Below are 17,051 nucleotides of genomic sequence, written 5' to 3'. Positions count from 1 at the left end.
ATGTCCCCAGCTGTCAAAGTCACTATGGTTTTCACTGATGGCTTTCCAAATGCAGGTCCTCATTCTGCTCATATCTAAAATTTTACCAAAATACATCATTCCACCATAGTTCATGTGACAATGAAATTGTGCATAAACCTCAACAGATTCAGAATTAAACTGTGAAAGATAGGTCCTTCCAAATGTAATTTCATTTACTTTCCTCTTGGGTTCAACAGGTCTTAGGATGTAAGACTTATTTGTTGTAATTCCATGGTATTTACTCATTTTGGGTTATTGGAGAACAAAATGTGTATAGGCCCTAACTTGAATAGGAATCCTACCATGCAGAAGAGTGGATAATTAGGGTACAGAAATAACCTAATACACTGAAAGTTTGGAGAAACCTTTTAGATACTTACCTAGATTTCTTTGGAAACGAGCAGCAAAGCTTTTGGGTTCCTTTAATCTTCCAACTCCCACATCTATTAGCTTTTGGAATACAACAGCCTCTTCTGTAGCAAGTTAAATGCTATTTCAAGTATCGCATTGCTAGATGGGCTTTAGCTTGAGGCAGGCAGTCACTATTTTGGAATTCAGATAAAATTCCCTTATGTCTTCATTAAAAAAAAAAGAAGGGGGGGAGGGTGAGGGGGGGAGAAGACCCCAAAAACAGACATTGAAAATCTGTCAGTAGAAAACTGCATTGAACCAATCTAGAAGCAAAGAAATACTGAAGGAATCTCCCCCAGGAATGAAAACCAGAGAACTTTCAGATTCTTCGCATGTGTAATACAAAGCACACAATTTGGTATTTTTCCTTTGCAAGTCACTGTTAATGTCAATGGCAATGCCCATCCATGGAGAGCTTCTAAGGTCATGCATAGGGAAATGAGATTTTTGTAAGTTCTTCAAAATTCTGGGAAGCTGGACTTCTCATAAAAGTGCAGTTATTGTGCAAGCATGAATCTGGGCCCTGCACAAACCTATTCATAGGACAGACTCTATTCATAGTTTCTATACTAGAGAACTGATATTTGATCGCATTGTCTTTAATTTGCACTTTTTTTCACATAAGAAGACTATTTTATTTCTTTTAAATTTGTTTCCCCTTTTATCTAGTAATTTCCCGTCTAATTTCATGGTTTTATGTTCATTGCTCCTAACAAAAAATGTCTTGAAATGTGAGTTTCTTTTAATCTGTAATATAGTTCATTTAACTTTATTAATTTACCTTTCAATGTTGTGGAAATTGAGATTACACAACCTCATACCTGTTGTTATCATGGAATCATAGAATCATAGAATAGTCAAGGTTGGAAAGGACCTTAAGATCATCTAGTTCCAACCCCCCTGCATGGGCAGGGACACCTTATGCTAAATCATATCACCCAAGGCCTCGTCCAACCTGGTCTTGAACACTGCCAGGGATGGAGCATTCACAACCTCCCTGGGCAACCCATTCCAGTGCTACCCTAACAGGAAAGAATTTCCTCCTTATAGCCAATCTAAACTTCCCCTCTTTAAGTTTTAACCCATTACCCCTTGTCCTATCGCTACAGTCCCTAATGAAGAGTCCCTCCCCAGCATCCTTGTAGGCCCCTTTCAGATACTGGAAGGCTTCTATGGGGTCTCCACGCAGCCTTCTCTTCTCCAGGCTGAACAGCTCCAACTTTCTCAGCCTGTCTTCATACGGGAGGTGGTCCAGTCCCCTGATCATCCTCGTGGCCCGTCTCTGGACTTGTTCCAACAGTTCCATGTTCTTTTTATGCTGAGGACACAATACTCCAGGTGAAGATTATCAACAGTTGCTTGTCCATCAAAGGTACACATGTTCATCATCAGACATGTCCAGACTCACTTACTATAGACAGAAAATACTCCATTTGCAATTATCGGAATACCTGGAATAGTCATTCTTTGAAGAAATTCCCCTCCTGCTTTATCCAGATTTATGGCTGGGAAGATAATTTAAAACTAATTATTAAAATTCTTTTCTGTCTGCAAAGTCTCATCAGAGTGAGGGGGTTTTCTCTCCTTTAGGTTATTTACCCCTTTCCCTGCAGATTCTGCCAGGGTTGTTAACACCACCGTATTTCACTGATCCTATGAGACAGGTTTCCAGCAGTTGCTGGAGAGACATGAGGGCAAGACAGCGCTAGATTACGGATGGAGAAATGAAGACATGGACCACAAGGAGGCAAAGAAAGATATAGCAGGAGGAACAGAAAAAAAGCAACATGTAGGAGATGAGTGAATACCACTTCAAAAAATCACATACTCTGCAAGTGGACAATTTACCAGTGCAATCTTGACATTTACTGTAGTATTTTCCTACATCCTGTGTATCAGCCTGGTTTTATGAGCTAATCCAGAAGATAAAAGAATTTTCTGCCTTTCTCATTTTGTCCTCAGCATTCAATCTTTCAAACGCGTGACACAAAGTACGTGGCCAAAGACCAAAAAGCAGTGACACGCCTGTCCTGTTTTTTACATCCGTCACGTGGCAATTTAGAGATTAATGAGAGGTAGTGCTAAGGCTTGGCTTAAAGCTCGTTCCTGCTCATGTGGAACAAGCCGTCATTACAAAACAAAGCCTGGGAAAGCCGCGTCCCGGAAGCTCCACGCGGGAATCGATCCCAAGGGCGTGCGGGACGCGCAGCGCCGATCGCTGCCGATGGTGTCTCTGCCGCTAGAGGGGGTCCCTGTACCGGTTTTCTAGAGGAAAAAATGGGAAGCGACTGCAGGGTCTGGGAAGCCCGGGCTGTATTTTGGCTCTGGGAGCAAGAGAAGCGGCCGAGTGCTGGTTACAGGGAGGGCGGGCGGGTTGCATGCTCCTTCGATACGCTGCGGAGCTGGAGCTGGGTGGGTAAGGCTTCGTCTGCCAAGGAAACTTTAATGTGCTTCCTCGCTCATCCCGAAGTAACTTTGTGTTACAGACTGTTATGAAACATGGAAGGCTTTCATAAATCAAGGCAAACGGTTTGTAAGCTTCTTACAGATCCTGTGCCAGCAAGACTTTGCCACTCTCCTCTTGACAAACCGTATGGCAGCTGACCACCTTCCTGCAGCCTCACTGTACAAAACGCGACGGAGGATTTGGCTGGTGATAAAGCACTGCGAAATGAGCACGAAGGACAGTCAACAGGAGGAAGCCTCCAAGTGATGCTTTCTCGGCTCTTCCTCTTTTCCCACTTGCCCATTACGATACGGGGTAGTGGCCCAGGCTGTCACGAATCCCCTCTGCACCCTGGCAGCCTGCCCGGAGAGTTCCCTCCCAGTTCCCCCAGAGTCGCAAGGCCCGGAACATTGCAGAAGGGGATAACGGGGTTGAACCTACCTGTGGCGGGACCGGGACCCCACAGCGCACCTGGCGGGGGGTTGGTGTCGGCCTGTTTTTTTTTAAGAAAACAGGAAGGAGGGAGGAGAAAAAGCAAAGGGCAGAAAGGTGAAGGTGGGAATGTGTTAGGTGGAAGAGGAGACCCGCGAGAAAGGAGGGCAACCCGCTAGGGGAAGGAGGTGGACAAAGGGCGGCGAGGGGCGAAGCCCTACCCCAGCCGTAGCTGAGAGATACCGGGGGTCTCCGAGGGAGGTGAGGGTATTGCCGGAGGGGCCAGGGAGTGGGAACGCAGCCGAGCGCGGAGCCCACACTGCGGCACCGGCGAGGGGGGCGCCGGGACGAGGCGCTCAACAGGCGCTTGCCACCCCGCCGGGACGGGCGCCGGTACATGGCAGGGGCCGCGCTCGCCGCCAGCCCCGTGCCAGGCGGCGGCGGCGGCCGGAAAGGGGCTTGGCAGCGGCTTGGCAGGGCTCGCCCGCGCGGGACCCACCCTGCCCGCTGAGCCAGGGCCGGCAGCCCGGCCGGCAGCGCCGCCGCTTCCTTTGTGTGCGTGAGGGGAGCTGCGGCGGGCGGCGGCAGCGGGTCTCCCCGGCGGGCTGTCAGCGCTGCCCGCGAGGAGGCGGGGAAGGGACGGAAGGGAAGGGAGGAGGCGAGGGAAGGCGCTGGCAGGGCGGCTCTCCCTGCCCCGTCACAAGGTGAGCCCCGCTCGCCAGGCGCACAGAGGCAGTGGGAGCGCCGCGGGGCCCTTTCCCTGACCTGCCGAGCGGCTTCGCCCAGCCCCGGAGAGCGGCCGGTAGCGCCTCGGCGGGGCGCCGCAGCCACCCGCTCCCCGGCGGCGCGGGGAGCCCAGCGCGGGCTGCAGCGGCGGCTCGGCGCGGCGCAGCTCCGGCACTTTGCGATGGGCTGGCGGCAGCGGCGGCCGGACAGCAGCGGCGGCAGACGCGGTGCTCGCAGCTAAGAGGCAAGGAGGAGGGACCATGGCAGCATCCAGTAACTCCAGTCTGTCCGGCTCGTCGGTTTCCTCAGGTAAGTTTCTCCGGAGGGCGCCGCATTTCTCCCCTCCCTCCATTTTAGCAGGGAGCTACCTGTCTGCAGAGCTTCTCGCTGTCCCGCCCGCCCCTGCCCGGCGCCGGGACAGCCGTGAAGGCAGAGGCGACGTGGGGCCCGGCTCCCCTCCCCGCTGTGCCTTTGTGTGGGGCGGGAGCTAAGGGACCCCCTCTCCGGGAAAGCAGCATCCTTCCCGGTTCGGGAAGGGGCGCGCCCGCGGCCGGCACGTTACTGGGAGCACCCGCCTAGAGGGTTGGGTGGTCGAGGGTATTAAGAGACCACCTCGCCCTGCTGACGGGTGTCCTCTGCCGCGGTCCCCACGGAGCAGAAACGGCTCCGTATCGCTCCTCGGCGCGGGATCCTGCGCGAGCCACCAGGTTGCCCCGCCGGTCAGGGGCTGCCCGACGTGCCCCTTGGTGGGCATCGTGGCACACGGGGGGGTTCTGATACTGGAATGCCATATTACTGCAGTACTGGGAATGATGAAATTCCCTGTCCGGGTACATAAATGCTCCAGGTGAAAAACCGCCCCACGGTTTCTGCCGCGGGGGCCGTGCGCGGGTTGAGAAGCTTGTGCCACCTCTGGGTTTTGGGGTGCTGTGATGGGAGGTAGCGTGGGGCGTCTTGCTGCCCCTCCGGCTCCGCTGCGGACCTGCAGGAAGACAGAAAAGTTACGGTGCATTTCTAGGCAAGGCAGCCTGAAATTGAAAGCAGTGATAGAACGGTACCACCGCCTGCTGCTTAGCTCACGAGCAGTTATTTTGATATTTAAATTAGGAGAAATTGGCAGAGAGGAATACTATCCTGGCATTTTAGTGGGCTGACGGAGTAAATAGAAGGATGAACAACTTTGGGGTTCAAGGGATTTGTGACTCAGTGTTTTATTTGAGGTGCCAGATTGAGAGTTTGTAAGAGTGCTTCTAAAACATAGCAATATGTGCTGTGAAAAGTAGGCAAGCTCCTTTGACTATCAATACAACTGTAGAAAAATAGAAATACATTTAAAAGGCAATGAGCAACTATGTTGTTTTGGATTTTATTTAAAGATGGTGTATGTGACTTACATAATTTACTCTATTCCGTGTCACTGTTCCAGCTTGTGGCACTTGCAGCCAGATCCAAACAAATAACTGGGTCCTAAAAGTAAATATTTATTCCAATTCTTTTAATAAAAAATACAAACATTGCAAGCCCTGATTGCTTTAACTAGAAAGCACTTGAAAGAAGTAGGCATGAGAAATTCTGCCTTGTGTTCACGTTCACAATGCAAGAGTTGCAAGACCAGAATGAAAACAAGGAAGAGACAACCCAGCTCAATATTTTGCTAGTTAAGGTACTCATTAAGGCAATGGGATTTTCATTTTGTGGATCATTTGTATATTTTTACATCAAAGTTAGGTGATGAAACCAGAAACAACCCTAAAAGCCTTGACAGGATCCTGGGTCTCTCTTCCCTGGTGCTCTACCCATTAAGCTGCAGAAGCATGTTGCTCCATGCATAACTTCCTTGCTCCATGGATCTCAAGATCTTTCTTGCATACTGTTACAGCGTCTGGAGAAGGGATGCTGAGTGCACACCGTTGAATCCCCTCTGGCTCTACTGAATCTAGGTTCCAGGATCTGCCTCCAGAACTGACAGATGTGTCTCCTTTGCAGTCTTGGTTCAAATGCCTGAACTGCAGTGAAGGGTGGGAGCTCAGGCGCATCCTTGGTATGAGCAGTGGCTATTGACTAACTCCAGATGGCCTCCTGCTCAGCAGGTGAATCTAGCACCAAACTTAACATCTAGCCAAGGAGCTGAGCTCTGGGTTTTAGATGTAGATACTTAAAAGTCAGGGGTTTGGCCACTTGTCAGTTCCCTGCGTTGTGTGAAGCCCTTAGCTACAGGCTGCAGCACTTCATGGTTTATCTTTTGTTTTGTATTTTTGCAAGGATGAGCACAGCTGAGCCTTGGCCCATGCTTGGGGCTCTTCGATGCTGCAGTAATACAACTAATAAATATTGTCAAGTGCTTCATAAAATAACTGAGTGCCCTTGGCACTTACAGCCTTGGAGTGGGTTTTCTTTTTGTTTCAGTGCATTCAGTCTATATTTCTTCTATGCACATCCTAATCAAAAGTTATATTTGCTGCAGCATGATGAAGTTTCCAATGTTAGCAGACACACCATATCTGACTGTGTCCAGATGTATTTTGTCTGTCTGTGGTTTCAGTTCTCAGAACTCGGCAAGTCTTGCAGCATATTGTTTACATAATCTAACCAAACAGTCTTGCTGTTAAATTTAATTTGGTAGAATTTATATGTATGTTTAACTTACCAATATGATGACTTCTAAATAGTCTTAAGTATTTCTATTCCACAGAAGAGGGAATGTTATAGTACCACAGTACATTTTACTAATGGAAAAGGAAGTGAAGTTTGTGGTTGATAGCAGACTGTAGAACTCAGATCTATCATTGACTGATGCTTGGCCTTGATCAAGCTGTGTAATGTATTGCCAGATCTTCTTCCCGTCTTTAAGAGTAGTTTAGCATTTGTCCATGCACAGGACAAATTTGGGTTCACTTCCTGTGCGTGAGCACAAGTTGGACTGATAGGCACATTCTGGCACATCTGAACACAGTGTAGTGCAGAGCATCTCTAGGTTCCTTCTGTCCACATCAAGAGTTTGGTTAGCCTCTATTGCCTGTATGGAAAGGCAAGGGTTAACTAGAATCTGTCTTACAAGGAGTAAGAAGGTTTGTTGTAGTAGTGGAAATTAGAGTTTGAGTGGCAGATGAGAATTTTTATTCACTTTTTTTTAAAGGGATGATTTCTCTATCTCTTACCCACCTTTCTTAAAATACTGATAGTTCTCCTACCTTAGACAGTGTCCATCTCTACTCTTCTTTACAACTGAGTACAGATGTGTTGTAGGAACAATGTAGTCATGTTAGACCCAGGAGGGGGGTAAGTCAGCTCATGAATGCTGACTGCTGAAGCCTGAGAACGTGTTACTGCAGACAACCATTTGCAATGTAATGTTTCTGTTTCAATTCTTGCCAACTCATGTCAATGAGGAAAAAAAGATAAACAGTTCAAATATATTTAATGTGAGGAAGCTGCGCAGGAATTTTTTTGGTGTAGATGTTCTGCTTGCCCACTTAAGTTTCCATAAATGTGCAAGTGGGATTTGTAGTCTTTGCTTGATCTTTTGTCTGTACCAGATTTTGGTTCTGTTCTGGAGCAGTCATTTATAAGCACTACCTGCACAGTGACAAGGCACTGTGGTTAGCTGTAGCTGTTGCACAGCTAATGTGCATGGAAAGCTATAACTTCAGATATCAACTAATGGTAAAGCAAATGTTCATACTTAGGCATTTGTTGCTCCTTTACCTGTCTCTCCTTCAGAGCTTGTGTCTGTGGTCTGTGTACTCATTTCAACAGCTGCTGTGAGGCTGCTAATTATAGGTTCAATAATATTAGGTGCTTGTCAAGGGCTCCATCTAACAGGAGCCTATGAAGGATTTTTTTCAGTAAGCTAGCGTTCACTGGTAACAAAATCTACAGGAGAGCCACGGGTATTTGTATTGTATTTCTTCATATATAGCTCTCTGCGTTGGGTGATAAAACTTAAGCTGCTCTGACTGCCAATGGTCGCATTTGAAGGTGGCTGGGGGAGAAAGGTATACTGTGCTGAGGGAAGAAAGTGGTCATGATAAGCAGTTAAATTAAGTATGCTTCTTTGGACCTTGGGTAAATCTGCACAGCATATGAAGTGCTGAAATTATAATTACTTCCATTGGGAATTCCACTTTACTTTCCTGTAATCTCTTTTATAGCACATGCCCAGGTGATCTATTAGCTGTATTTCTTGCAAGCACCTAAATTTTGTTCTTCTCCCTAGATGATTAAGCCACAAGCAGCATCTTTTCTTTCTCTCCTATCCTCTGAAGAGGGCTGTACATGTTTCCAAGTTTTTCTTCATGCTGCTTTCTCCTTATGGTAGACATATTACTTTCATGCTCCCCATCTTAGTATTGACTCTTATTCTCCCTCATTCTGATCTTTCTTTTCAAAAACTTTTTGCTGTTGTTGTTGAAACTTTTCAGTTTTTTCCTGGCAAACAATTCACCTCCCCTGATTTGTCACTAGCTGCCTCCAGTTTCCTCAACCCAGTAGCCGAATACTGATTGTACATGACTGATGAACTTGAGGCTCTGCTTTCTGGAATGTAAATACAGGCTTGAGTGAAAAGACCTTTTTGGCTGTCCCTGCTCTGCTTCTCTAAGGAGCTTTTTATGGAGCAGATGATCCTAAGTAAGGTCATAGAGCATGTTTTCCATGGGAAAATGGAGGGATCAAGCCCAGTCAGCATGGGTTCATGAAGGACAGGTCCTACTTGACCAACCTGATCTCCTTCTACCATAAGGTGACCTGCCTGGTTGATGAAGGAAAGGCTGTGAACGTTGTCTATTTGGATTTAAGTAAAGCATTTGAAACTGTCTCCCAGAGCGTTCTTCTGAAGAAACTGGCTGTTCATGGCCTGGAAAGGTGGATTCTTTGCTGAATTGGAAACTGGCTGGATGGCTGAACCCAAAGAGTGGTGGTAAATGGTATCACATCTAGTTGGCAACCGGTCACTACTGGTGTCCCTCAGGGCTTGGTGTTCGGGCCAGTGTTGTTTAATATCTTCATTGATGATCTGGATGAGAGGATTGAGTGCACCCCCAGTAAATTTGTGGATGATGCCAAGTTGGCTGGGAGTGTTGATCTGCTGAAGGATGGGGAGCCTCTGCAGGGGGATCTGGACAGGCTGGATCGATGGGCCGTGGCCAGTGGTATAAGGTTCAACAAAGCAAAGTGCTGGGTCCTGCATTTGGGCCACAATAACCCCATGCAATGCTCCAGGCTTAGGGAAGAGTGGGTGGAAATGTGCTTGGTGGAAAAGGCCCTGGGGGTGCTGACTGAACGGCTGCTGGATACAAACCAGCTTGTGCCCAGACAGCCGAGAAGGCTAAGAGCATGCTGGCCTGTATCAGCAATAGTGTGGCCAGCAGGGCCCAGGGCAGTGATCATCCCCCTGTACTCAGCATTGGTGAGGTCACACTTCAAATCCTGTGTTCAGTTCTGGGCCCCTCGCTACAAGAAAGACATTGAGGTGCTGGAGCAGGTCCAGAGCAGGGCAATGGATCTGCTGAAGGGTCTGGAGAACAAGTGTGATGAGGAAGGGCTGAGGGAACTGGGGTTGTTTAAGCTGGAGAAGAGAAGGCTCATTATATGCTATAACTACCTGAAAGGAGGTTGTAGTGAGATGTGGGTCAGTCTCTTCTCCTAAGTAACAAGTGATGAGACAAGAGGTGATGGCTTCAAGCTGCACCAGGGGAGGTTTAGACTGGATATTAGGAAAAATTTATTCATGGAGAGGGTGATCAGGCGTTGGAACAGGCTGCCCAGGGAAGTGGTGGAATCACCTTCCCTGGAAGTGTTCAAAAACTGTGTAGATGCAGCCCTCAATGATTTGGTTTAGAGTTAGGGTTAGGCTAGTCCTGGGTTAATGATTGGACTTGATGGTCTTAAACATCTTTTCCAACCCAGTTTATTCTATGATTCTGTGAAAAAAAACCAGCATGCTTCCCAGCTGGGCTCCACACAGCAGTATTCCTAGGCATCAAACATCTCTGCCTCTGTGCAGTTGTGCCATCTAAAGCCAGTATGAAGTGGGCAAAACTTCTGTGCTGTGAGAGTGATAACACTAGGACAGTTTGGATGAAGACCCAAGGCAAAAGTGTAAATGTATGTGCCAGTACCCTATATCTTGTGTGCTCTACAAGTTCCATAGATAAATTTGCAGATTTTAGGCTGAAAGGATAGCTCTGCACTTTTCTGCTTCCCATCTGCACTGGTGGTTCTGCATGTGCTGTGTGCATTTCAAGTAATACCTGTTATTAGACCAGATGATAGATTTGAAATTCATAGGCAATTTCTGCTACAGGCCTGGAGGAGGATTTGTGTGTCTTGTCAAGGTATTTTTACTTTTCAGCTGTGTCTGCTGCTCTAATAAAAGATACTGCTTCTCCCTGCATCCTCCTGCTTTTGTAAACTCAGATACCTGAGTAGTGGTACTCTATAGCAGTGTAGAAGACTGCTCTAAATTCATTTAAATAAATCACCAGTTATTGATGATTATTTCTTTTTAATTGAAAATCAAACCCTGTTTTTCTGTCCTGAAGCTCAGGGGAAAAGGCCTTTAAGTATCATTGAAGCAGTGATCCTCATTTAAATAAGAATGAAGTTTATGGATAAAAAACTAATTCCTGTAATAAATTGAATGGCAACAAAGTGTTGGTTTTTTTTTTTAATTAAATGAACAAAGACATCTTGTTTATGTTGTTTAAAGGCAGCATAATTCTCATCTACATGTTTTCACACACGCTCTGTATTTCAAGAAGGATAAAAAAATGCTTACTGAGGAAAGAAGAAAAATCTTTGATGGTTCCAGTAACGTAACAAGGTCAAAATAAAATATTAAAGGCTCATGACTGTCTAGGGGTCATGAAGGTGCTATGATGTGAAATAGGCAGATGTACTGTAAAAATGAAAGTCAGCATAGGCTGATTTTAATTAAGATGCAAGCAAGTGAAAAGACATTACTACTGTACACAGATTCAGAGAGATTCTAATTGGTGAAAAAGATTAGTAAATGAAAATAGATGTTTATTCTCAATGATTTAATAGAAATAGTGGTATGAAAATAGCACAAGAAAGCTCTTTATATAATGCTGCCATTATGCTGATAAGGTGCTACTTTTGATTTTTTTAAAGAGCAATAAGAGTTCTTTATATTTCTGTTCCTCATGCCAAGCTTCTGTGCTTGGTCTAAATTAAAGCTGAAGTCTTTTGTACTTAGTGATTATAAAGAACTCGCCATTCTTATTAAAAATAATAAAAGTTCAAAAGGGAAAAAGGCCAAAGTACCCCATTCTGATGTAGTGATTGGTTCAACAGTTAGTTACTAAATGTGTAGGCTCTGATTACTGAGAATAAAACAGCCTGGAAACCGGTAAAATGCAAGTCTGCATCACTATTTAACTTATATTGGTACTCTGTAAAGCAAGTGTCTTCTTATTCTTGCAGATCAGCTTGTCTCAAAGACATATGTGGAGGATCAGACAAACAGTCTTTCATGCTGTCATGATTATGACCTTCCCGGATACCGGTTCAACTGACAAGTTCTTGCCTTCTGTCTGATGGTTCTAAGGAGGCTTAGGTATGCCAAATGCTGGGCATTTGTAGGCAAAAATAATTGAGTATTGTATAAAGCCCTCTTGTATGCCTATGCTCGTAGCATTTTACATCTTTTAGATGATAATAATTTGGCTATTGTGGTACATAGGTAAGTCTTAAACCTGGTGTTTTAGGCAGGTTTTTTTTTTTTTTTTTAAGTTGCTTTTTTTATGTGCATACCTTTGGCTAAAGAGCAACAGTGAGTGGATTCGCCTCACTTGCAACACTGAGTGCTGGCAGAAGGTGTTCCCATGCTGGGGAGCCAGTCTGTTGTCACTTGCTCTTCTTTTCTACAAAAAGAAGAGGCACTTAGGAGACTAAATATTTGGAGAACTGTGTGTTAAGCAATGGCACATTAATATTGCATGAAAAAGCTTTTGTTATAGGGAAATGCAGCAGGATTTATACAAGAAGCTATAAATCCTTAGTTCTGTATATATCACATTCTTTACAGGTGTAGTCACAGTTTGTCTAAGAATTATATAAAGTAGCTAGTGTAAGTGTGTAGTTTTAACTGCTATGAATAATGACCCATTCTTGCTGTTTCTTTCTGACCTTTGATTATGAGAATGTAAATTTGAATTTTACATTTGGAGGTGGTTATTACCAACTATGAATCATGAGCAATTCAGCAATAATAGTTTCACCACCCTGTTTTACTCAGCAATAATCCAAATCCCAGGGCTGGAGGGTGAGTGTATCCTGGTAGAAGGAAACTGATGTTGCAACAGCGTCCTTGTAACATAAATGTGCTTTAAAGTTTGCTGAGGAATAGGTTGAAACTTGACACCACAGGCTGATGTGTTTGGTAAGGTAAGGAGAGATTAAAGGGTTTTTTAAATTTAGAAGAATGTGCAAGTGTCGGATGCCCTGCTTCTGGTGTTATTGATCAATAATATCGATCAAGGTCATCACAAAAGAATTAGTTCAGTAAATAAGACATCTGTTCTGAGAATATCTTCATCAGGCAGTCCGATTCCCCCAAGAGAAGGTGTCTTCGGTATGGTATTATTACTGACAGTAGAAAGTACTAGGTGGGCCCTTACTTATCATCAGTAAATCATATGTCACCTGCTGCGACCTGTGTGTCATGTCACATTTCTCAACTTCTTCTCGCAGGCTTGTCATGTAGCTGTTCCTCTCCTTTCTCCTCACCTTTGTGTTGGCAGTTGCCCTGGTTTCAGCTCTAACAGTTATTTTTTTCCTCCTTCCTAGTAGCTGTGGCGTTGCTGTGTTTGGCTTTAGTCTGAGAACAATGCTGGTAATACACCAATGTTTTAGTTGTTGCTCAGTAGTGCTTATCCTGATCAAGGACTTTTCAGTCCCTCATACTCTGCCAATGAGGAGGGGCACAAGAAGCCGGGAGGAAGCAGAGACAGGACACCTGACCCAAACTAGCCAAAGGGGTATTCCATGCCACAGCATGTCATGTGCAGTATGGAAACAGTGGGGAGTTACCCAGAAGGGATGCATCGCTGCTTGGGTTGGGCTGGGTATCAGTCAACAGGTGGTGAGCAATTGCATTGTGCATCACTTGTGTTTATTGTTTTTTTTTTCTTTCCCCTTTTAGTTTTTTATTATCTCCCCTTGTTATTTCCCTTATCATTATTATTAGTAGCAGTAATAGTAGTTTTATATCATTCTTGAGTTGTTGGATTGTTCTTATCTCAACCCATGGGGTTTACATTCTTTCAGTTCTTCTCCGCATCCTATCCAGAGCAGAGGGAAAGGAGAGGTGGGTGTGAGCGAACAGCCTCGTGGTTCTGAGTTACCAGCTGGGCTTAAACCATGACAGCTGTTTTAAACATTGCTTGTAGCTTTTTAGAAAACCTAGCATGTTACGAAGTGAATTTGTGGTGTTAGCTTTTGATTTCATCAAAGAAGAAAATTGAATGTTAGAAGAGATGGGGACCTCAATTTGTAAATGAGGTTCAGTTGTTGAACAGATGTTTAATTGCTAAAAATTTGTCTTATCTTGACAGATCAGTTGGTTATATGTTTGGCTTCATGTTACGGCAAGGAAGAAAAATGGCAAGTACACATCATGTACGGGCATACTTGGCATAACCACTGAAAAGTCAGGGCAGGCAGAAGTTCCTGGGAGAAGATGGTTCATCTGCTCCAGCAACGTGTAGTGTGCCAGGGGGCCTGTTCTGTGTTCATAAGCAGAAAAAGTCCAACAGCTTTTTCAGCGTTAAGTTTGCCATGACATGGAGTTATCTGTTGTAGTATTTTTCTACTGCATGAAGCTGCTCTGATTATGCCTTAATTCCCCAATAAATTACATCAAAATGCCCAAAGGAAAGAGAGAATGAGAGTATCGTGAAAGACCCAGACAGATCCTTCATTTCCATCTTTTCCAGGGCATCTGTATGGTTTCTGTTAAAGGCAGTAGCATTTTTTTGTGTGGCTGAACCCTACCTTTGTGTGCAGGTAGCACTGTACTATTTCTGCATATTACACAGTGCTGTGGTCCCGCAGATGCTGGCAGCCCTTGTATCTCCCATTTCAAAGCGGTTCTACTGTGTATGAGCATGTGTGGCTTAATAGTGAACCATACCCTATCCTGGCCTGGAGTTTAGGGTTAATTACTTCCTAGGACATAGACATACAGGAACTGTGGATCTTGTTGGCATGGAAAATAAGGGATGCTAGTGGCTGATGCAAGCTATTAGTACGTTTAGATAATTTTACAGGAGGAAGATCCATCCACTGCTGTTAACACACAATGATAACACCTCTGTCTGAAGTCCCTGAGCCATATGCAGGCTGGGAAGCTGGTGAAATAATATATGCTATATGCTTGCTGTATCCTTTTAGACTTTAGGTATTCACTGATAGTCACTGTGTGAGATAATCTACTGACTTGATCTGTCTTTGCTGTACTTACTGGTACAGCTGGCAGAGTTACTGCTGAGGCAGCACACTGTGACTTACAGGTCCTGCTTTCTATAGCCAAGAGTTCCTAAAAGAGAGGAAAAATTTGGGGTTGGTTTGAAATACGGGATGTTGACATCCTGTGTTGCAGGTTAAAAACAAAAACAAAACCCACACCTATGTTGCAAGGAGACCTGTTAGGAAAATTTTACTAATAGCATGCTGTATAGAACAGTGTATAGATTTGTCTCAAATTCTCATTCTTCCTTTGATTGAAAAGCTTCTCCTCTTTTGCTTTATGGACATCTGACCCAGCTTGATTTATTATCTGGCTACAGCTGGATCACAGTTCATTTTTTTTATTCCAATATTAAGGCTGGCCATTAATGAACTTTCAAGAGCGAGACCACAGTTTTTCTTATAAGGTTCCTCAAAGTTCCAAGACTTAGGGCTTTACAAAAAGCTCAGTGTTGCCATCAAACTTGTGTAATGCACAGAAGTGTCATAAACCTGATTTAATTATTTGCAAAAGATTTTGTAACTGCAGCACCCTTTATCAGTGCAAGGTATTAAGGCTGACCCTTCAAGCTGCTTGGTACCTTCTGTTGCCACTGCACTGAGGTAGTAAATCAGCAGCTTGCAGGACTGAGCAGTTGCTTGTCTGAGTGTTTTTATGCAGTTTCCATTAAAGCAACATCTGCTGTTAGGATGGGGCAAATTATGATAGGCTACAACCTCTCCTCCTCCAAGTACTGGTATATAACATATTTAATATTCAGTGTACTTGCATCATTCATATATATACATATGAGAATATATACATATATAAAAAATTTCAAATCATTGGTGTTAAATTTCCAAGGATTATGTACAAGTCTTAAATTATACCTAATTTGTGTAAATGCCTGCTTCTGGAGAGAGCATACTTTTCATAACTCCTGATCTCCTGCCAGGCAAAGCACGATGATGGACAGCTTTTAGCATCATGCTGTGATAGCTCTGTATTTGTTTTATTTTGCAATCTGAATCATGTAGTTAGATGGCTTTATGTCGATGAACTTATTTACTGAAAGAATATTAATCCCATTGACGTCTTAACAAAAATGGAAAGACAAATTTCGGATCTAAGCTTCCTCATGCTCATTTGTGTCTAACATATTGGTGTATGTTGGAAATTTTGCTTAAGTTTAGAGAATAATGGTAAATAATGACTTAAATAGAACTGGCTGTCATGGATGAAACTTAAGTGCTCCTGAGTGAATGCTTGAGGCTGGGAGACAATGTAAGCTATGGAAATAGTGATTGACAGGCGTGCTTTTTCTCCTCTTCCATTATGACACTAAAAACAGCATTAAATAGGTAAATCATCAAGAAATAAAACAGATGAACTGGAGGATGGAGGTAAGTAGATGTCAGGTTGGTAAGAATTTACAAAATTATGTAGACAAGAAAAAGAGATGTTTTTATTCAGGTTGTATAATGGGAAGAATACAGGATCCTGAGCTCTATTTACAAAGTAGGTTGCAGTATCAGACTGTTGTTTAATAGAGGGAGAATTTGATAGGGTTTTTAATGCTGAACCTCTGGTCATTTTGGTAGTAGATGAACATGTCTAAGCATGTGCAAGAGAAAAGCCTAAGGTCTGATATAAAATGTTGAATGTTGGGCTCATCTGGTGTTTCTGAGTGAGTGCACAAGCAGGGGAGCTCTAAGGCATACCTGAAAGCATCAGTCACTGTCCATGGAAAATTAGGTAATAACTGTATTTGCTCCTATTGAACCAACAGTTGGCTGTCAAAGTGAAGAAGTATCCTTATGCTGCAGTAGCATTTTAGGGACACACATGATGCAGTATGATTTCTAGGATAGGAGGTTTCGGGGGGTTATGGAACTCTGAGAGCTGTGTTTCCATCGACACAGTGCCTGGAGTGACCACTGTGGTGCCTTTCCATATTACTCAACTCCAGTCTGAGTGATTTCTCCTGCAATTTGAATGAGTATCATGAATGTAACACAAAGAGGTTCTCTGGGCATGCTGTTGGGTAGCATTGCTGGGTAGTGTCCTATTGTGTATTGGTAAACAGGTGTTTTATTTCCTTTCAGAAGTGATGGATTAGTTCATTCAATAAGCTCCAAGAAAGAAAACCCAAGAAATTTCCTCTGAAATCCATTAAATTGCCTTATACCATTGATTTTAAAAATAAACCTGGAAAAATTAAGTGCAAAACCAAAGAGTTAAGTGTATTATTTTTAATGACTAATGTAACAGTAAACCTTTAAGCATTGACAACTTAAGAAATCAACGTATACTTTGTGGTTTAATCTTGAAATACAAAATTTGGCAGATGTCCTCAGGTTATATGTGGGCTTTTTTGGTCATAAAAATTAAAAAAAAAAAACCAACAAAAGTCTAAGGAGCTATAATGGAGAAAAAAAAATGTTCAGACATGGAAATAGTATGGAATAGTTATTCTGGAACAGCTTTTCCTGAACACTATTCAGTTAAGTTATAGTAATATATATCACTGACTCAAAAGGTGTA

At 43.9% G+C, this 17,051-nt stretch overlaps 1 protein-coding gene across 2 annotated transcripts in view; it reads left to right on the top strand.

The window, feature by feature from the left end:
- The first annotated feature begins 2,795 nt into the window (after window positions 1-2,795).
- The window catches only part of CHN2 (chimerin 2), a 167,946-nt gene continuing 153,690 nt past the window's right edge, over window positions 2,796-17,051 (top strand). The window contains exon 1 of one of the 2 annotated variants that reach the window (XM_057424983.1): window positions 2,796-2,844. In XM_057424983.1, coding sequence (XP_057280966.1) covers window positions 2,811-2,844 — 34 coding nt within the window. In that variant the 5' untranslated portion in view covers window positions 2,796-2,810. Of the gene's footprint in view, window positions 2,845-3,666; window positions 4,346-17,051 lie in introns of those variants that run through there. The other variant, XM_057424982.1, reaches the window with a different exon arrangement.

The sequence above is a fragment of the Pezoporus wallicus genome, unplaced genomic scaffold (assembly GCF_028554395.1).
Source record: "Pezoporus wallicus isolate ANWC-B61680 ecotype Strahan unplaced genomic scaffold, APGP_CSIRO_Pwel_v1 contig_3181, whole genome shotgun sequence".
In the NCBI taxonomy this organism is placed as follows: domain Eukaryota; kingdom Metazoa; phylum Chordata; class Aves; order Psittaciformes; family Psittacidae; genus Pezoporus; species Pezoporus wallicus.
Note: the sequence above shows the minus strand (reverse complement) of the source record. Positions and strands in the feature narration are given on the sequence as shown.